The sequence below is a fragment of the Choloepus didactylus genome, chromosome 9 (genome assembly GCF_015220235.1).
Source record: "Choloepus didactylus isolate mChoDid1 chromosome 9, mChoDid1.pri, whole genome shotgun sequence".
Classification (NCBI taxonomy): Eukaryota; Metazoa; Chordata; class Mammalia; order Pilosa; family Megalonychidae; genus Choloepus; species Choloepus didactylus.
In genome coordinates this window covers 88,210,686-88,233,554 of record NC_051315.1, presented here as the reverse complement: position 1 = coordinate 88,233,554, position 22,869 = coordinate 88,210,686, and the positions used below count along the sequence as shown (strand labels likewise).

Genomic DNA, 22,869 nt, shown 5'->3' with positions numbered 1-22,869 from the left:
GTTAAGACCGGGGCAAGCCAGGCCAAAGGGTAAAGGTTGAAACTGATTGTGTTTTAAAGCTTCAACTTCCATATGAGACCAAAGAAAGAGATATCTATTTGGTACAGGATCTAAATTTTCTAAATGGTACAACTCTACAGTTGATTTGTTCAAACACCACAATTGCATGGAACTTTGAATAGGAAGTGAGATACGGTAGGTTAGTATAGGCTGGAGTGAAATAATGACACATCCCAGAGTAATTTGGGCAGATAATAAAAAATGTATTTACAGCCTCCCCCTCCCCAGCCCCGAGGATCTGGGGGAAGGTGCGGATGTGTTGGACATCCTCACCTGGACTGGTGTTGATGTTGTCACAAACATTGGGACTGGCAGTTTGATGTGCTGAGCCCTTGATCATGTGATTTGCCCTTATGAAGCTTGTTACCGCAAAGGAGAGTCTAAATTTGCATGTAATTGTGCCTAAGAGTCTCCCCCCTGAGTACCTCTTTGTTGCTCAGATGTGGCCCTCTCTCTCTCTAACTGAGCCATCTCGACAGGTGAACTCGCTGCCCTCCCCCTCTATGTGGGACCCGACTCCCAGGGTTTTAAATCTCCCTGGCAATGCAGAATATGACTCCCGGGGATGAATCTGGACCTGGCATCATGGGCCTGAGAGTATCTTCTTGACCAAAAGGGGGATGCAAAATGGGACGAAATAGTTTCAGTGGCTGAGAGATTTCAAATGGAGTTGAGAGGTCACTCTGGTGGACATTCTTATGCACTATATAGATAACACCTCTTAGGTTTTAATGTATTGCAATAGCTAGAAGTGAATACCTGAAACTACCAAACTCCAACCCAGCAGTCTGGACTCCTGAAGACAATTATATAATAATGTAGATTATAAGGGGTGACAGTGTGATTGTGAAGACCTTGTGGATCACACCCCCTTTATCTAGTGTATGGATGAGTAGAAAAATGGGGATAAAAACTAAAGGACAAATGAGGTGGGATGGGGGGATGATTTGGGTCTTCTTTTTTTCACTTTTATTTTTTATTCTTGTTCTGGTTCTTTCTGATGTAAGGAAAATGTTCAGAGATAGATTGTGATGATGAACGCATAACTATGTTTTCATACTGTGGACAGTGGATTGTATACCATGGATGATTGTATGGTGTGTGAATGTATTTCAATAAAACTGAATTTAATTAAAAAAAAATAAAATAAGATAAAGTAAAATAAAATAAAATAAAAATATAAATCCAAACTTAAGACTCATTGGTGTCCCAGAAGGGGAAGAGAAGGGTGAAGGCCTAGAAAGAGTATTCAAAGAAATTGTTGGGGAAAACTTCCCCAACCTTCTGCACAGTATACATACACAAAGCATAAATGCCCAGCGAACTCCAAATAGAATAAATCCAGCTACACCCACTCCGAGACATATTCTGATCAGACTCTCAAATACTGAAGAGAAGGAGCAAGTTCTGAAAGCAGCAAGAGAAAAGCAGTTCACCACATACAAAGGAAACAACAGAAGACTAAGTTGTGACTACTCAGCAGCCACCATGGAGGTGAGAAGGCAGTGGCATGACATATTTAAAATTCTGAGAGAGAAAAATTTCCAACCAAGAATACTTTATCCAGCAAAACTCTCCTTCAGATTTGAGGGAGAGCTTAAATTTTTCACAGACAAACAAATGCTGAGAGACTTTGCCAATAAAAGACCTGCCCTACTTCAGATTCTTAAGGGAGCCCTACCAACAGAGAAACAAAGAAAGGAGAGAGATATAGAGAATTTTAAGAGACATATATAGTACCTTACATCCCAAATCACCAAGACACTCATTTTTCTCTAGTGATCATGGATCTTTCTCTAGAAGGGACCATAAGCTGGGACATAAAACAAACCTCAATAAATTAAAAAAATAAAATTGAATATACTCAAAGCACATTCTCCAACCACAATGGAATACAAATAGAAGTCAATAATTTTTGAACTGTAACTCCACTTTTTACTTCCTACATGATATAAAATACACCAACTCTAATGACAAATCAGTGGTTTTGAACTCAACGTAAAATATGTTATTTTAGACAACTATATAAAGGTGGGGGAATGGAGTATAGGAACATAGTTTATGTGTCCTATTGAAATGAAGGTGGTATCAAAGAAAAACAAGATTGTTATGGATTTAAGAGGTTAATGTTAAGCCTCACAGTAAACACAAAGAAATTATCAGAGAATATAACCATAGAGATGAAAAATAGAGTATGGGTTAAGAGAAATGGGGGAAGGGGCAATGGGGTGTTAAGAAATGAGTGTAGGGTTGCTGTTTGAGGTGAAGGGAAATTTCTAGTAATGGATGGTGGGAAAGAACATTACAACATTCTAAATGTGATTAATCCCACTAATGGAAGGCTAGGGAGGGGGTGGAATGGGAAGATTTAGGCTGTATATATGTTTCCACAATTGGAAAAAAAAAAGACAGTCTAAATATACGACAATCGAATGTCAAGGATGAACCTGGATGGGATTGGAGGATGGAGGACAGGAGGCTCAAAGGGACACAGTTGAGACATAAGGAAAAGGAAATATAAAATGTAAGCTTTGTGTCACTGTTGAATCTCTTGTACTTCTTAGCTGCGCTTAATGGGATTGCATAAAAGAATGTTATTCATGGAAAGTGTATATGTGGATTATAGTGTTTGTTCAAGGATGTGTGCAGCCAGCTCTCATATGTTCAGAAGACAGACCAATAGATGATGGATGATAGATAGCGAGGGAAAGAAATAGCGATGTGACAACATGTTAAAGTTGGTGGATTGGGCTATTGGGGGAGGGGGGTCAGGGTATGATGGAATTCTGTGTATGGGGTTAGTATTGTTTTTGCAACTGTTCCTATAACTGAATTTATTTCAAAATAAAAAAATAAAAATAAATTAAAAAATCCATGTGCGAAATAGAGAAATAATTTGATGAAATAAGGTATAGTGACATGATGAGGTGGTATTTTGCTATGCCAGCCATAATTACCCTGGCTTTTTTTGTGGTATTTCCAATTATAAATAAAGATCTGTTTTCTTATATCTTGTAAGATCTAATATTATGGTATACACCAAATGTAATTACACTTCAGATTACATCCAATTTAACAAATGGTACAAATAAGCTTTGCTAGACCAAAACCAAAGTATAGCTGTTCAAAATGTTTAGCAGAATGCAAAATAGTGTGTATACACTAGTTACAATTATTTAAAGATATATTTTTGTAAAATAAGATGGGAGGTTATATAAATTTTCTTTTTTCTATAAAATTGTTCATATGCAGAGAAAAGTATTCAACATTTTTATTATGTTACTGAGCCTTAATTATGCTTTGGTGATTTTTTTTTTTGATAGGGTCAAGAATTTGCTCCAAAAAGTGTGGCAATAGTTGGTCATTCTATGGGTGGCCTTGTTGCAAGAGCATTGCTTACGTTGAAAAATTTTAAACAAGATCTGATAAATCTTCTTATTACACAAGCCACACCTCATGTCGCTCCAGTGATGCCACTGGATCATTTTATTACAGGTGAGTACTGTTCCATAAACACTAACTGACCTCCCCATTATTGCTCAGGATCAAATAAATAAGTCCCCATAGCTCCTCCCTTTAGAGTGTGCTACAGAGTTATCCATGTGTAAAGTAACTCAACTGCAAATAAGCACCTCCAATTCTGAACATATCTCTTTGTAACTTTCAATTTAGGCTCATAATTGAAACTGCTATTAGCTTTTTCTCTATGTAGCATCTTAGCATGGATGACATATGTCTTAGGCCCTTGGGCTTCTTGTTATAGCTCAGTTTAGTTATTCTTGAGGATGACTCCCTGTCTCTTAAGGCATGTTTAAACTACCTGTGTTTTGTTGACTCTTTCAGTATTCTATTCAAAATAAATTTATATTTAAGTAAAATAGTAGAAATGTCTAGTTTTAAATAAATAGATGTACTAATGTTTTATATGGTGAGGTAGCATTGCTAATATTTATTGAATTCCTGCTATATTTTGGGCATTATGTTAAGGCCTTTACATGATGTATTAACTCAATCCCTAAAGCAGTTTTGTAAGATAGACACTATTAACATCCCCATGTTTATGGATAGAAAGAGGAGGCCACGATGAAGTTCTTGACCAAAGTCACATGGCAAGAAGGTAATGGAGTCAATATTTGACCCTGCAAGCTTGTTCCTGGGCCTGTGTTCTTAACTTTTGCCTCTTAATTGAGGTACCATATTATAACATAGGAAATAAAATTATGGATAACATAACATTGCAAGGAACTTTAAATAAACAGTGGGAGTTTATGATTTCTATCATCTGATCAAATGGTGGTAATGTTACAGAATAAGAATTAAATGCCTGCTATTTCAACCTTTTATTAAATAAATGAAGGTATTATCTGCTTATAAGAATAGTATGAGTAGAGGAAAATATTCTTTAAAAAAAAAAAATTATGTTTCCTGATCAGTACATTTACGTGACTTCTTACCCTATCAGTATTTGCGTTACCTTAATTATGAATTATGATGTTTACAGTTAAATGAGAAATATATCGCAGTTACTACTGTGACTTCTAACAAAAGTAGTTTTGTAAAGTGCCCATCTTAACATAATACCATTACCAAGGTATCATTTATTTGCTGTAAGTATCTGGTGCAACACTGTTTGCTGTACAGTTTGATATTTCTGTTCTTGCATTTAAAACTTTGCCTATATTAATCTTTTAAGAACAGAACATTTTCATTTTGTTATTGAAGTTGTCTAAATATCTGTTATGCTACTTCTAGTCATAAATCACCTATAGGTTTTGAAAAAAATCAAAGGCTAGAAGTCACAGTACTTGTCACAACAATTAAGAACTCTTTCTGTTATTTTATTTTATATGGTGTATGTGGATGAGCCGTGCAGGATAAATTAGAATTACTTAAAATGGATTTTAAAAAATTCTTTGAGGAATGAACTTTCACGAGGCAGATTTTGTTTTGGAGGATAGCAGTGGTCTTTATTCCTGAAAACTCAGACTGAAAGTGATTCTTAGGGCCAAGGTGCCTTTCTAATAAGTAGCAGGCCTCTTTCTTGTTTTCTCTGCATTTATTCTTTATTGCATTAAGCAAGAATTACAGTGAAAATGCAAAAGAACTAGAGAGGCTGTAGGTTTTAAATTTGGGAGAGAGGTTGAGACGGAGACCCATATGACCTCCAGAAGTAGACTCTTGTTTACACTTGCTGGAAATCCTGCCCTTAAATAGAAGTACTGCACTGTAGAGGGCTCTACTGTAGTCCTGCCTTTCCCCACATGGTGAGGAGTATGTGGGCCAAGGGGTTTCCCACATGGATTCCGTGCCTCTATTTCTAGACTGTGCTCCAAGACTCCAGAATGTCTTCCCAAATGCCCAAGCCTACTTCCAGGACTTGTACTGGCCTTTTGCCTGGATTTGTCTTCCTTAGGGCAGGTATGTACAACCCTAAGCTTGAGTTGTGGCCAAGAGGTGGCTCTGCAGAAGGTAGATAAGACAGAGCTTAGATGTGTGCACAGTCACCATTGCAGGATGGAATTGAGATGGAAAGAGAAGGGGAAAGCATATTAATTAACAGTTTGTTTGCTGGATTTTTAAGTTTTAAATATTTAGACATATGACATGTGTGTCCCATTGGCACTGTTGTCCCAGGTCCTAGAGATGTTAGGATTGGGTTTTCTTGGTGGCAACTAAGTAAATACTGCTGAGATCTTTAATGGGATATTGCTGTTCCAAAATGTTTGAAGTCCTCAGTAGGATCAAATACCAGGATTAAAATACATTAAGTTTTGATCATCAGAAAATGAAATAAGATCTCATCAGCCTTGGCCTCAGTTTGGTAATCTTTGACACTAAAATTTTGTCACCTTCCATAGACAAAATTAAAAATTATCTGCAGGCTCTTCCTTTTGTACTGTGTTGCATTAAATGAGTAGAACTCTCACCCTAAGATTTTCCACAGCAGCAGAGTCCTAAGACAGATGTCAATGGCATTGTCCTTATAGATTGTATTGTAAGAACTTCGTGTGGTGGTAGTTGGTCACAGTAGAGAGCCTCTAAGCCCTCACAAGCAGGGACTCTGGTGTGATTAGGGAGGTCTACGACTCTTTAGCATAATGAACTTCTATCTTTGGGAGAATTTTTGAGTCTCCTTTCCTTGCTATACTGTGTGGCTCTTGAACAAGAAGCATGATTGTGGAATGTAGAGAGACCTGTTTGCATATGGATTCGTCAAAACTAATAAAATTTGTATCTTTTTTTCCTTTATTGATGCCTTTAGTAACTCTTAATGTTTGTACTCTGATTTAATGGGGGAATATATGAAAAGTATTGATTTTACTAAAAATAGAGAAATGTGAGTAACACATTGTTAATAGACCATTTAGTTGGCTTAAGCAGAAATTCAGTTTAATATTAGCATTATAGATAAGGATAGATAATATTAGCATTGCAGAGGACTACTACTTTTTAAACTTTTTATTGTAGTAACATATCTACAACTCATAATTTCCCTTTTTAACCATTTTCAAGTGTGTAATTCAGTGATATTAATTACATTCACAGTATTGTGCTACCATCACCAATATCCATAACTCCAACATTTTCATCACCTCAAAGTGAAACTAACTCTGTACCCATTAATCAATAACTCTCCCATCCTCTCCCCTGTCCCTGGCCCTTAATAACCTGTAATCTACTATCTGACTCGATGAAATTTGCTTATTCTAGGTATTTCATATAAGTAAGATCATACAATATTTGTCTTTTTGTGTCTGCCTTATTTCACCCAACATGGTCTTCAAGGTTCATCCATGTTGTAGAAGTATCAGAACTTCATTTATTTTTATGGCTGAATAATATTCCACGTATGTATGTACCACATTTTGTTTATCCATTCATCTGTTGATGAACACTTGGGTTGTTTCCACCTTTTGACTATTGTGAATAACTGCTGTACAAAAATCTGTTTGAGTCCTTGCTTTCAGTTCTTTTGAATATATACCAAGAAGTGGGTTTGCTGGGTCATATGGTAATTCTGTGTTCAACTTTCAGTGGAGCCACCAAATTGATTTCCACAGTGGCTATACCATTTTACATTCCCATCAACAATGTATCCTTACTAACACTTGTTATTTTCTGTTGTTTTTTTTTTTAATAGCCATTCTAGTGGGCATGAAGTGATATCTAACTACTACTTTTTAACCTTTCTTTTTTTCATTTCCTACCAGATTTTTATATGACTGTAAACAACTATTGGATTCTGAATGCTCAACACATAAATTTAACCACACTTTCTGTAGCTGGAGGATTCCGAGATTACCAAGTTCGTTCAGGACTGACTTTTCTACCAAAATTAAGCCATCATACCAGTGCCTTATCTGTTGTGGTAATCTTTTTTAAGATTCTACTGAAATAGTTGCATGATGGACCCAGTGTGTCATGAAAGGAGAAATAATATGTAGCGACTTGGGAATGACTGCTTTGTTGGTGTAGGATTGCTGTGTGTCTGTGTGTCTGGTGTGTGTGTGTGTGAGAGAGAGAGAGAGAGGGACAGGAAGTATGAATGAATGAATATGAATTTGTTGGGAGGACAGGGACATTGATGCTTTTGTCCATAGAAAGTAAAAAAGATCTTAGAAACTTTGTGAAAATGAGTCTTATTTATGAGGAATAATTGTTTTTTAACCAAAATAAGATCCTATCCTTTGATTAGAGATGTTAGTATAAGAAAGTGTATTCTAAAGTCCAGGGGCCTCTAGTGGTATCTGAATGGTATACTATATACAATAGTATTAGATATCATACATATCATATACTCCTGAATGCTAAACTTTAATGAAAGTTTACCAATGTTAAAATAAAATGATAAGCTTTGATAGTATAAGTATAAAGAGAATTTTGCTTAATTAATTTGCTAATTATTCTTCCCTGCTAGGACATCAAGTATTTGGTCTTTAACTGGGATACATAGCCTGTGTAAAGTGAGTTCAAGTTTCCTTTTAGGACTGATATTATTTCTTGTATATTTAAGCTTGATGTCTTCAGTTAAGATATAAACCTCTCAACTCAGTATACACATTGTCTCCAAATATAGCTTAATTTAATTTCTAAGAGAAACATCTATATAGTGTGTTCTACCTGTTCCTTTTATTCTTTTAGAAGAGTGTTAGAAAGTCACTGCTTCATAGTCATCCCTCTTCATAGATATTCCTTTACTCATCTCATCTGTTGCCCCACCTTAGATTGCTGTTTATTAATTCATTAAATTGATTGAATGTTTGCCATATGTACAACAAAAATTATTAAACTATTCTGCTATTACATACCATTCATTTACTTGGAACTGGGGTAGTTGGAATGCAGCTAGAATAGCTTTGGAACTAAATTGGTAGATCTCTCAAGTCTCGTTATTGTTGGTATGAATCTTATTTGGTGTTGAATATTTTGGGTAGATATTTACTCGAATTTCTCAGAAAACTAAATGTGGGCTCTTTAGTAAACACAGATGTTTTAGTCATATAAAAATAAGATACTGCTTGTTTCCTAGACTTGGTCTGCAGCATGATACTGTATTGATACTATATTCTGCAGGTTGTCTTTTAAAGAATTTTGGTCTTTTTAATCCTTTGAGTGTGTGTGTATGTCTGTGTGTTTCCCTCTTTTCTAATCCGTTTGACAGTGTATTGCTTTCCAGGCAGCTTGTTTTCTCTATCTCTGATGAAAATATTTTACTGCTTACGGAATTTTCTCAAAACTAGCCATTGTATAACATGAGCTTTGTTTTATCTTTAGCTCCAATAAAGTCTACAGTCTTTTGTATGTCTGCATGTATGTTTACTTTCAAATAGCAATTATTTAAGAGAAATAATACTTGAATATTATCTCAAAGATAGTTAAATGACATATACAGTCATTGGGATTAGAGAACTTTTTTTTTTTTTTTTAATCTTCATTTTATTGAGATATATTCACATACCACACAGTCATACAAAACAAATCGTACTTTCAATTGTTTACAGTACCATTACATAGTGGTACATTCATCACCCAAATCAATCCCTGACACCTTCATTAGCACACACACAAAAATAACAAGAATAATAATTAGAGTGAAAAAGAGCAATTGAAGTAAAAAAGAACACTGGGTACCTTTGTCTGTTTGTTTCCTTCCCCTATCTTTCTACTCATCCATCCATAAACTAGACAAAGTGGAGTGTGGTCCTTATGGCTTTCCCAATCCCATTGTCACCCCTCATAAGCTACATTTTTATACAACTGTCTTCGAGATTCATGGGTTCTGGGTTGTAGTTTGATAGTTTCAGGTATCCACCACCAGCTACCCCAATTCTTTAGAACCTAAAAAGGGTTGTCTAAAGTGTGCATAAGAGTGCCCACCAGAGTGAACTCTCGGCTCCTTTTGGAATCTCTCTGCCACTGAAGCTTATTTCATTTCCTTTCACATCCCCCTTTTGGTCAAGAAGATGTTCTCCGTCCCACGATGCCAGGTCTACATTCCTCCCCGGGAGTCATATTCCACGTTGCCAGGGAGATTCACTCCCCTGGGTGTCTGATCCCACGTAGGGGGGAGGGCAGTGATTTCACCTTTCAAGTTGGCTTAGCTGGAGAGACAGGGCCACATCTGAGCAACGAAGAGGCATTCGGGACGAGGCTCTTAGGCACAACCGTAGGGAGGCCTAGCCTCTCCTTTGCAGCAACCGTCTTCCCAAGGGTAAAACCTGTGGTAGAGGGCTCAACCCATCAAACCACCAGTCCCCTATGTCTGTTGTCATGTTAGCAACCATGGAGGTGGGGTAGGCGAATACCCCTGCATTCTCCACAGGCTAGAGAACTCTTTTAAGTTGAAGACAGCAATTGTGTTAGTAGTGTAGGCTAAAGTGCTGTAATATACACCCATCTGGTGATGGTATTTAAACCCAATACAAGTTTACATTTTACTTACCTAATTGTCCTGAGCAGGTATTTAGGTTGGTGGGTGGTTTTCCAAAGGGTCACATTGAGGGACCCAGACTAACAGCAGGCATCCCCATTTTGAATGCTTTACTTCCAAGGTTGCTTTAGTCATTGCTATTTTAACCCACAGGAAGGAGCAAAGAGTGTGGAGGAGAGCGGCAGAGAAAGTTTTTTGTATCAAGCCTGGAAATTGCATACATCATTCCTACTCACATACCATCAGAGAAAACTTAGACACACCTTAAAGTAAGAGAGGCTAGTAGATGTGCAAGAAGGGAAGAATTGATTTTGGTGGACATATAGCAGTTTTCACCACAAGATCATGAATAACTACCTTTATTATTTGTGTTACCTTTCCCTTTTACAGCTCTAGCACACATGCATTACTTAGACTGTGTGAAAGTAAGCCAGTTTTATATTCTTGGTAATGATAAATGCTATTTGCTATGAGTTCTTTCTCTGCTGAGCATCTAATGTAGTTTTAGAACCACAGTGAACCCTGGTTGTCTCCATTTTTTAATAAGCTGTCAGCAGTAATTCCTAAATATGATCCCAGATTATAAATTCAACAAATAAGCTATAGATCCCTTCTACTTCAGAACCTGGAACCCAAAGACATGTTATTATTTGCAGAGTATGAGGGCGACAGTGACTCTTTAGAAGTTATAAATACCTAATTTTTTAGTTCATTTATTAGACATTTTAGGTATTATCTGTAAATTTTCTTGCATCTATGCTGTAGGTTCCTATTTTCATTTCATTTTTTCAGTTTTAGTGATGGCAGTGCATTGTGTCTTTAATGATGCAAATAGAGATGCTGGGAAAAATAAAATCAGATTTACTTAATGATCCTCTATTGTGTGAAAGGTACTGTTCACAGGGAGATCATTACCTGGTATGAAAAGGAATCTTTAGTGCTTGAAGGGTGTTGTGACAATGTTAGGCAGCCTCCTGCAAATAGTTTTATTTTTTAGGAGCCTTTTGCCCTTATATCTCTAACCAATAGTATAAATCCTAATTATCTAGGGAATTTTTTCCAAATAAGTAAGGCTGGGCTCCAATTCTGAGAGTCTGATTTGGTAGTTTTGGGATAGTGATCAGGCATATTGAAAAAAAAAAATCTCCCTAGGCTTAAGTAATGCACACCCCTTGATTAAGAAGTAACATCTTAGAATCTATCAAGTAGTGGTTTAGTCAGAACTAAAATTACTGAAATTTCTCTTGTAGCTTATACATAAACTATGGTTCATTAAAGAACCTTAAACTCAGGCTTTTATTAGAGTAATCAAAAACTTAGACATGAAATTTTAGTAGGGACTCTGTGGATACTTTAATAATTTTTAAAGGATAATTTAAGCTTGCCTCAAGCAATAAAGAAGATATTTTTAGATATCTTCACAATGTTTATACATCATAATATAGTAAAACTAATGTTACATGTTTCTAAATATTAGCATGTAAGTATTTCAAACCTTTTGCAGAATAAAAAATATGCTTTTATTAAGTTTGATTTCTTTTTCTTTCCTTTCAGAGTTCAGCGGTGCCTAAGACCTGGGTCTCAACAGACCACCTTTCCATAGTGTGGTAAGTTAATATAACTTACTTTGGTGAATTATTGATGGCCTCAGTGCATTATATGGTTTGTTAGATTTCTTCGAGCTTTTTCTGTAAATAAATATTAATTTGGGGCTTAGAGTTCTAGCCTTGGTTCTTACCTCAGTTTGACCAAAGTGGCCTTGACAACCTGTAAATCATCTTCTGAAGAAAATTGCAGTAGCACTGGTCTCAAATGAAACTAGCATCAAAGACCAAGATTTTAGAGTTTGTCGTAGTTGGGTGGAATTAAATGAACTTGTAGGACTCTGAGCTCCTGGCCAATCACCAGTCTCAGGTATTTGGTCAAAACAGCATTGGCTATTCTAGGAACACCAAATGGAAAACTTAGAAATTAGATGTAGCCTTTATATAAATGAGAAAATAAGAGATTAAATAGGGATTAAGAAATAGGCAGACCCTAGTACCCATCTCTGTGTGTTATTGCTTAAAGATTCTCTTTCGACTTTCTGGCTGTGCAAGCAGTGATACCTGCAAGAACCACAACAGTTCAGGCAAAAAAGGATGGGGCAGACAGTTCATCTATTGCTGCGGTAGACTAGGAGATTTAGAGAAGATAGAAAGACTGGTACTTCTGCTGTCAAGCATCCAGGAAGATTTAGTTTGCTTTGCTTTTATAAGTTTCTACTTTAAGGTATATGCCAAATAAGAATGATTCGTTAAATTATTTTACAGTTTACAGGGTTAGAAGAAACTAAAATATTCCATTAAATAATAGAATTGTGCATGCTTGAATCAAAAGTATGTTTAAGTTTCATTTATAACAACTTATTTTATTCTTTAGGTGTAAACAATTGCAATTAACTACAATTCGAGCATTCTTTGATCTTATTGATGCTGATACTAAACAAGTATGTATTTTTAAGCCAAAAGTTATTTCAGTAAAATGACATCTTTTGTTATATCAGTAATGGGTTTCATACTTTCTTTACTTTGATGAAAACAGAAACCTATACTTTATTTGACTGTAATTAGTTCCAAAATGGAAATAACTTTATTTTTTCCTAATAATACTTTGACTACTATCAATAATTCCTAGAATGCAATGATAATGAAAGAGTGAAAGGATACCCTAAATCTTTCCCCCAATTCCTCCCTTTTACGGTTTAAAGTTTGATATATCCTCCTCTAACTTTTTTTAATTTAAGGAGAATACTTATTGAAAGCTATTTGATAATTTTTTTTTCTTCTTAGTAATATATTGTAGATGTTGTATATTTTATTAGACATTTTGAACGACATTTAAACAAAAAGCATCTTTGCCTTTCTAATTATAAATGTATATATCCATTAAATAATCCAAGTTCATTGAAACTAAATTATATACTTCTAGAAGTTGAACCTTTTCTCCACTGAGAATTTACTCATGATGTTACAAGTTGTTCATTTAGCAGAATACCTGGAAATAATAGTATCCTACAAATTTTTTTATTACTCTTTCATCTCTTTCTTGTCTACTAGCAGATAAATAGTAGTGGCAACCAAGGATTTCAGCAAAATTCAGAGAATTTTATCCATTAATTACAATTTTTTTTCTGTGAGTTGGGGACAGATTGCCATTATATATTTTAAGCAACCTTTCACCTCCAGTTATCTTGCAGTACTTCACTGTTCCCTAGAAACATGTTTTGAGAACTATGGCTCTGGTTTCTCCTTTTGGAAAAGTTCTTGCATATTTGGAAATCTTTTTCATTATAATAAAGTATTGCAGTGCAGATATTTTTGGAATCTTTCCCCTGAAGGTTCCAATTCTTTGAGAGACCAGTATGTATGGCCTTTCTCAATAATCTACAGGTACTACTTTCCTTATTATTGTGTCTTTAGAACCTTTCCTCTGTAGCATACTCTTTTGGGGCTGGAGGTGGCTATATATTTCTTTCTTTTCAGAAAGCTGCATAACCACTATTAGAGAGATCATAGATACTTAGTGTCTTAGTTTCCTAGGGCTGCCTTAAAAAGGAACAAAAACTGGGTGGCTAAAACAACAGAAATTTATTGTTTCACAGTTCTGGAGACTAGAAGTTTGAAATCTGTAGGAGAATATCCTTCCTTGCCTCTTTCTAGCTTCTGGTGGCTTGCCAGCTCTTCTTGGGCTTCAATCTCTGCCTTGGTCATCACGTGGTATACTCCCCTGTGTTTGTCTCTTCACATGGCATTTTCCCCATCTATCTGTCCTCGTCTCCTTTCCCATTCTTTAAAGACATCAGTCATTTTGAATTAAGGGCCCACCCTACTCCAGTATGTCCTTATTTTAACTTGCCTAATTTCTTCTGTAACAACTCTATTTCCAAAATAAGGTCACATTCTGAGGTACTGGGAAGTAAGACTACAACATATCTTCAATACAGTTCAACTCATGAGGTTCAGTTACCTCCTGAAGAAGGCAATAAAAGAGATCCAAATTGTTTTTTGATTTACCAGATTTTAAGTCACAAGATACCATATTTTAGTTGACATATGTATCAAAGTAAATCAGCTATATAGAATTGACACTGAATTGGTCATGGAACACAACATTTTTTAGTTTATCAACATTGTTTGACTTGTGAGGATTAACTGTGGTAAAAGTTTTAAGTCTATTTCAGAGTGCAAATAGATACAATAATGCAATCAGTTCAAGTTGCAAGACCAGTTTTTACTTGAAATGACGTTTGATAGATTTAGAAAAAACTTTATTCCAACAAATAAAGACCAGGAGAACCTCAGATTGATAGATGTATTCTTTAAAAATTGTACATACAACTAATTTTAATAAATCAAACCATGTTTTTCTATTAACTGATTCCAAAGATGAGAAAAGAACTCCAATTCTTGTTTATAATAAATTATAATTCTGAATGCATGCGTACTTTACAGTCACATTTTAAGGGACAGCTGAGACATTTTTGGTAACTATACTGCTAGGAATCAAAATACAATACTGTTTATGAGACTGTGTTGTGATTAGCAGGCTCACTATATATAATGGATTGCATAAACACTAGTAAATAAAAAGCTAGGATATGATTTTTACCCCTCAAGAAACATAGTCTAGGTAGACAGGCAGAACCTATATACAGGGAAAATATAACTCAAAGTATAATTAATAGCAAACATGTACTACTGAGGAAGGAGTCAGAATTTATGCTGGTGGCTATCAACATAAAACTCATAGCTGCAAACTTGTGAGTAGATGGATTGCCCAGAAAGTGATTAAGGATGCAGGAGTCCTGGCTTGACAGAAGTTTTGGTATAAAGACCTATGGCCTTTTATTGAGTTTAGACAGATATGACTGCTTTAAAAAATTAAAACTATTTAGTATTAGACTAAGTTGATTGAAGTATGAAGATAAAAGTTCCACTGTCCTTTACTCTAGTTACACCATATCAAGAAAACTGTATTCTATTTTGTGTACCATATTTTAAGGGGGTGTCCTAGTTTGCTAATGCTGCAGAATGCAAAACACCAGAGATGGATAGGCTTTCATAAAACGGGGGTTTATTTCACTACACAGTTACAGTCTTAAGGCCACAAAGCATCCAAGCTAACACCTCAGCAATCGGGTACTTTCACCGGAGGATGGCCAATGGCGTCTGGAAAACCTCTGCTAACTTGGAAGGCAGCTGGCATCTGCTCCAAAGCTCCGGCCTCAAAACGGCTTTCTCCCAGGACGTTCCTCTCTAGCAAGTTTGCTTCTCTTCAAAACATCACTCCCAGCTGCACTCTCTTTCCTCTTTGAGTCAGCTCATTTATATAGCTCCACCTATCAAGGCCCACCCCGAATGGGTGGGGCCAAGCCTCCATGGGAACATCTCATCCAAATTATCTCCCACAGCTGGGTGGGGCACACTCCAAGCAAATCTAACCAACACCAAAACTTCTGCCCCACACAAGACTACAAAGATAATGGCATTTGGGGGACACAATACACTCAAACCGGTACAGGGGGTGATATCAACAAACTTGAGTTTTGAAAGAAAGCAATCAGGTTGATGAAGGGACTGAAACAGTTCCATGTAAAACAGTTGATGTATTGAAGTTATTTAAACTGTAGAAGAAATTTTTGTTTGGATGGGGTATGTAACAGTCTTCAAACTTTCGAAGGGCTATCCTCCAATCTAATATGCCAAAGTTAACAGAGAGTCAGATATTTCCCCTAAATAGGGCAAAACATTCTTTTGGTAAGAGTTGCTGAATTTAGAATTTACTGTCTTGCAAAGTACCAAATTAGAAGTGTCCAAGCAAATGCTGGGTGTCTTCCTAAGGGATTGGAAAGACCTGGTCCTCATCTGGCTTTGTTAATTATCTTACTCTGTGGTTTCTGCAAAAATCACTTAACCTGTCAGGCCTTGGTGTTTAAATTTGAGAGTTGAATAGATGGTAGAATCCAAACATATTTTATTCCCCAGTAAAGTTTTTTTAAAAAGGGAATCTCACATAAAGTTGCCAACTTTTTATTTTGTTAAGGCATTTAAAATACAGAAAAACTACAAAAAAAACAAAACAAAACAAAACAAAAAAACCCTACTGTCAGGTCTCATCATTTCATAAAAGAAAGGATATTTTGATATGATGAAAGTGGGGTAGAATAAAGAATAGTTTCCAAGGAAAGACAGTTGGCAATTTATATTTTCTTTAGTGACCAGTACAGTCTTTGTTGTGGGATTGGCACTGGTCTGAGTTTGGAACTTAGTATGTTGGTGTCACTAGACCAGAGGAACTCTTAAGTTCTCTTCTGATTCTGTAAGTCTTTCAAACATGTTTTCTTCTTAACTGCTACTTGAGAATTGCTATTAAGAACATGGGCTCTGGAACCATGCTGCCTGGGTTTGAATTCCAGCCTAGACTCTTAATAGCTGATTGACTTTGGGCAAGGTCCTTAATTTCTCTGTGCTTTTATTTCTTTCATTTTTTTTTCTTTTTTTTTTTTTAGAAGTTTCAAAAGATTTACTAGAGACATTGTTATGTACAATTTTCTAGCTTGATTGTCACCTTCTACTGAGCCACCAAAGGAGATCAAAGGTTCAGTTTTTTGGTAATTTTTTAATAATGGTTTCTATGGGGAAAAAATGTGCCTCTCATTCCAAATAACCACTTGCAAACATTTGAAGCAAAACCTCTTGCAAAGGAAGCACAAGCAACTGTTTTTATTATTAAATTTTCAGTTCATAGATTAAGTTTCAAAGGTTTTTATGTCCCACACTCTTAATAAGAAACCTTAACTGCAAACAGTGGTCCAATTAAGACTCAAATAAGCTCTAGCAAAAAGTATGTTATGAAAGGTAGAAAACCTAAGGGAGATTCTAGGTATTGATCCTTCACTAAAGCTACGGACAACCTTGTACCATCTTTGCATTGGTCAGCATTTGATGTATGGCCTGCTAAGCAGAGAATTTTAAAACATCATTGACATGGTTGATTTATTCTCATCACATAACAATGATTCAACACCTAATTTATAAATATAAGTTATTGTGTACCACATAAGCTTATATATAATTATGGTAGTATATTTTTTCGTAAAGTTGTGGCTTCTTATTAAACATTGAAGTTCAGGTCAAGGTGGCATGAAGTCAAAATTTTTCTTGAAATTTTATATCTTATAATCACAGATTAGTTGTGGGGTGAAGGAATATCAAGTATGGCAAAATAAGGCTTCCAAGATAACTCCATCAAAACTTTCAGTGTTTCTTAATATCTCCAGTATGTAATTTTTCACAATTTAAGATCTTTTTCTTAGATTAAGGGGACATGGTCTACAAGGGAAGGGCCTCTGAACTTCACCACTGATCTTCTGAGTCCAAGTCACATTAGAAATACCATTGGCGATGTCATTGACACAACTGTCTATGTGACATAGAAGTGTGCTTAGGCATACTTACAATGGAATAGCATCTCGTGAGAAAACAATTCCATTTATTTTCAGCCAATTTACTGGCTTCTGCATCAGAGTCAGAAGATTAAACTCTGAATTTTAAATAGGCACATAATGTCTTAATATGTGGTCCTCAAAAATGTTTGACGTTATAGGACCTGAACCAAAAATGTTTCCCAGTGAGACGGTTGCTGCAAAGGAGAGGCTAGGCCTCCCTATGGTTGTGCCTAAGAGCCTCCGCCCGAATGCCTCTTTGTTGCTCAGATGTGGCCCTCTCTCTCTGGCTAAGCCAACTTGAAAGGTGAAATCACTGCCCTCCCCCCTACGTGGGATCAGACACCCAGGGGAGTGAATCTCCCTGGCAACGTGGAATATGACTCCCGGGGAGGAATGTAGACCCGGCATCGTGGGACGGAGAACATCTTCTTGACCAAAAGGGGAATGTGAAAGGAAATGAAATAAGCTTCAGTGGCAGAGAGATTCCAAAAGGAGCCGAGAGGTCACTCTGGTGGGCACTCTTATGCACACTTTAGACAACCCTTTTTAGGTTCTAAAGAATTGGGGTAGCTGGTGGTGGATACCTGAAACTATCAAACTACAACCCAGAACCCATGAATCTCGAAGACAGTTGTATAAAAATGTAGCTTATGAGGGGTGACAATGGGATTGGGAAAGCCATAAGGACCACACTCCACTTTATCTAAGTTTATGGATGGATGAGTAGAAAAATAGGGGAAGGAAACAAACAGACAAAGGTACCAGTGTTCTTTTTTACTTCAATTGCTCTTTTTCACTCTAATTATTATTCTTGTTATTTTTGTGTGTGTGCTAATGAAGGTGTCAGGGATTGATTTAGGTGATGAATGTACAACTATGTAATGGTACTGTAAACAATCGAAAGTACGATTTGTTTTGTATGACTGCGTGGTATGTGAATATATCTCAATAAAATGAAGATTAAAAAAAAAAAAAAGAAAGAAAAAAAAAAAATGTTTCCCAGTGGCTTTCATTGCGAACTCATATGGGTGGTGGGGGGTTGCATAATAATCTTCACACCGATAAAAGTATTCTCTATACAGGAATTCATTACACGAACCAAAGATGAGCTTCTAACTTATTATTGAACAAATACATCATATCACACACATAATTTGTCCATATTTTAACTACTGTTCCATGAATACTTGATGTTTGTGCTAATAATGCTACTAGAATGGAATCAGAATCATATTACATAGAAAAGTATCTGAAAACCAGATATAAAAAGCTCTAAAGGGCTAAATTTCAGTTATAAAATGGGACACAGGCTGAAGTCACTACTTATCCACAATAATTATCCGAATAAATCAAGAGATGACACACAGTCACCCACTACATGTCCAAATCTAGGAATTAACTAATTCCATAGTAAATTAAAACAAACCAAAACACAATACAGTAAGTAACATTACACATGGCAAACCAATAGCACAAATTCAGGTAGGCTTGTTTAGGATGAAAAGGAATAAGGTTCCACTTTAAGCCATCTTGATAAGAAATCTTTTTTAAAGCACTTCACCCATAAATAAAATTATTTGGACACACACAATACAGATAACAGATATGGTTTTCTAATGAAATATTAATTGAAAAGCAGCATTTTCATACACAAACAACTATAGCTATGCAATAAAATACACAAATTTTTACAGCTAATATCAGCGATCTTAGTTATAAATACTGCTTTTTAATTATAAAACTGTCTTTTCTGATGAACGTTTGAAAACCAATACTGTAATCATCTAATGAAATAGTAATTTCCCTTAAAAATATATCGTAAGTATATTTCATATCATAAGGAAATTTCAATTTCAGTTTACCTTTGTTCACAAAACAACATAAATCACATGACTCTGACTAGCTTAGGGAAAAGGCATGGAAATTTAGGTTTCTTCAGTGTGTTCTTCCACCTGGGCATTATGTATTCATGCCATCCACGTGACCCTCAAGGTCTCTCCACAGCTTCTGTACAAGGACTACGTTTGCTTTGCAAATGATGAATCAACAGTGGGCTAAATTACCAGTTATAAAACAAAATACATAAGGTCAACTGTGTTCTTCCAAATGTCAGAATACTGTAGGTTCCCAGAAGTTAGCAAAACTTCCTGAAAACCACCTGGATTCATGCTTTGAAGGATAATGCCTTGTTACATAAAGAACGATTGAGGGGGAACTGGTCGCTGGCCCGGCTGCGGGCGGAGGGCTTCCCAGAGGCGCGGCGCTGCCACCCGGGCCGTGTGAACCCTGGCCGCCCTTCGTCTAGAGTGGGGCGGGGGAGTGCGCTGGCAGCCCCCGCCCGAGAATACCGGATATTACATTGGTTGATTTACAAAAATGGACACATCCCAGGAGCTCTGTTCCCCTCAAAGTTTTATACAACAGACATGGGCTTGTAGAACCATCTTTCTCAGCACTCCAGAAAAGACTTAAATGGTTACAGTAACAAGGAAAGCATTCAGTCAAGGAAAAGGCAACATTAAAATGTTAAGATCTCATGGTATCTTTGCTGGCCCCTCCCCAAACCTCCCTTAGAAAGTAGCCAACCAATGCTTCCAGTAGGGATCCCTTGTCCCATTTCTAGAGAGAGCTGAGTATGCACTGTGCATATCCTTGAAAGATACATGAATGCTAGTCTGTCAAGTTACAACCTAAAAGACTGAACACTGCTTATCAAAGCCTTGTCTCAGAATTTGTACTGCATATGGCATCTCACAGAGCTCTCTAACAGAAAACTGGAATAGAAGTCACATTGCAGCTGGAGCAAAGATTTGCTGCCTGGTGTGTAAGGAAACATTGTTTCTTAGGGAAAGGGTAAATTCAGATTTGTGTAAAGAGAGACATCCCAGGGCCATGCACATATACCCAGAACAAGGCACATGTGCAGAAAAGACCTAAGAAGTACCTATGCTTGTGACTCCAGTTCTTGTTTAAAATTATTTGTAAGAAGCTAAACTTTGAAGGACAGCACATGCCAAAATCAACCTGCAAAACTTAGATGGCTTTTTCTTTTCCTTTTTCTATGTCATAATACTAATTGGATTAAGGAACATACACCTCTAAATTTCATAGATAATAAACTAAACTATCAAAATATCTAGGTTGTAAGAAAAGATTTCAAAACATAAATAGGAAGTGATGTTCCAGGCAAAGGAAAAAAACAATTACAGCATTGGAAACCATCAAGAGGAGGGCCAGACCTATTATACACTAAACAAACAGTTTTTAAAATGGTCCTGTGCCTGTTTGAAATTATGTGCCCTAGGAAAAGGCATTTCTTTTTATCTGGTCTTGTGGATGTGGATTTGTTGTGGATGGGACCTTTTGATTAGGTTGTTTCCATGGAGATATGATCCATCCAACTGTGGGTGAGAATTTGATTAGATTATTTCCATGGTTTTGTGGCCCTGCCCATTCAAGTTGGATCTTAATTAGGTCACTTATGTCCTTAAGAGAGCTGAGAGCCCACATAGACCCAGACACTTGGATATCCTTGGAGATGCAGCAAGATAATATGTTTGGAGATGCTAAGCTAAGAGATGAAGCCCAGAGTGCTGCAGAGAAGCTAAGAGATGTCCCCCAGATTAGAGAAAAATGTCCTGGGAGAACAAGCAATGATGCACAGGAACTGAGAGAGAGAAATAAGGAGAGACAGAATTCCAGAAACATTTTGGAGAAAGCCATTTTAAACCAGAACCTTGGAGCAAAGGAGCAGCAGATGCCAGCCACATGCCTTCTCAGGTGACAGAGGTATTCTGGATACCATCGGCCTTTCTTCAGTGCAGGTATCTTCTTGTTGATACCTTAATTTGGACATTTTCCTGGCCTCAGAACTACAAATTTGTAACCTAGTAAATCCCCTTTATAAAAGCCAATCAATTCCTGGTATTTTGCATAACAGCAGCTCTAGCAGACTGGAACAAGTTCTAAATATGCTCAAAGAACTGAAAGAAAATGTGGCCAAAGAAATAAAGCAAATCAAGAAATTGATGGAAGAACATAAAAAATGTCTATAAAGATATTGAAATCATGAAAAGTAGCCAAAAAAGAGCTTAAATCCAGTATCTAAATCCAGTATCAGAAATCAGAAATTCCCTAAAGGAGTTCAACAGCAGATTGGGGCTGGCAAAAAATGAGTTAATGAACTTGAAGACAGGAAGATTGAGTTCATTCTATCTGAGAATTAGAAAATAATAGAGAACAGTGAAGAGCCTGAGAGACCTGAGGCAGGCATGGCAGTACACACATTGCGAGGGTCCCAAAACAAGAAGAACTGGAGAAAGGGGCAGAAAGAATATTAAAAAATGTAAAGGTGGAAAACTTGCCAGATTTAACAAAAGTCATGTATAGACACAACCACAATGCTCAACAAACTCCTAACAGATGTGCCGGTTTGAAACTGTTACGGATTGCAGAAGAGCCATGATCTTTTTTTTTTTTTTTTTAATCATCATTTTATTGAGATTTATTCACATACCACGCAGTCATACAAAACAAATTGTACTTTCGATTGTTTACAGTGCCATTGCATAGTTGTACATTCATCACCTAAATCAATCCCTGACACCTTCATTAGCACACACACAAAAATAACAAGAATAATAATTAGAGTGAAAAAGAGCAATTGAAGTAAAAAAGAACACTAGGTACCTTTGAAAAAAAAAAAAAAAAAAAAAAGAACGATTGAGAATATTTCTTTCATAAAGTACAGATAAAAAGATTACTACCTCATAGAGTTCATTTGATGATTGAAGAGTTAATACCTGTTAAGCATTCAGAACAGTGTTTGGCCCAGAGTAAATAAATGTTGGTTCTTATCATTATTATTTGAAGTAAAGTTTCACTGAACTATCACATTAGATATAAAATGATATGTACTATACCAATGTATCTTTCCAGATCACTCAAAATTCCAAGAAAAAATTGTCGGTTTTGAACCACCACTTTATAAGACATCCAGCAAAACACTTTGAGGAAAATCCGACAATAATTTCTGATTTAACAGGTTGGTAGAAATAACATGTTTTAAGTAGAGTTCTTGATTAGTTTTAGGTTATTTGTTATTAGCAGATAAAATCTTTGAAACTGTAAGATTTCAGGTATTGTAATCCTCTTAATTTGCCTACAGTGGTGCTCATGAGGTTCTTAGTTAAGGAAGAGAAGAAGTAAGATGTTGCTGGCAAAAATACTGTACTGAAAATAACATGACAAATAGAAAAATTAAAAAGATTTAAATGTCTCTATTCTGACAGTCACATAAAACAAGTGCTGTATTATTATTCTGGTTTCTCAATAACAGCCATTTTTCAGTCTTTTGCATTGTTAGTATATCTTTTGCTGGTAAATTTTG

General features: G+C 36.2%; 1 protein-coding gene across 2 annotated transcripts in view; it reads left to right on the top strand.

Moving 5' to 3' along the window:
• The window catches only part of PGAP1 (post-GPI attachment to proteins inositol deacylase 1), a 114,742-nt gene that overhangs the window by 48,135 nt on the left and 43,738 nt on the right, over positions 1-22,869 (top strand). For both annotated transcript variants that reach the window (XR_005218842.1, XM_037849966.1), the window contains exons 4-8: positions 3,384-3,555; positions 7,272-7,429; positions 11,546-11,598; positions 12,413-12,479; positions 22,419-22,524. Coding sequence is in view for 1 of the 2 variants with exons in the window: in XM_037849966.1 (XP_037705894.1) it covers positions 3,384-3,555; positions 7,272-7,429; positions 11,546-11,598; positions 12,413-12,479; positions 22,419-22,524 (556 nt within the window). In the remaining variant the exon portion in view is untranslated. The remainder of the gene's footprint in view (positions 1-3,383; positions 3,556-7,271; positions 7,430-11,545; positions 11,599-12,412; positions 12,480-22,418; positions 22,525-22,869) is intronic.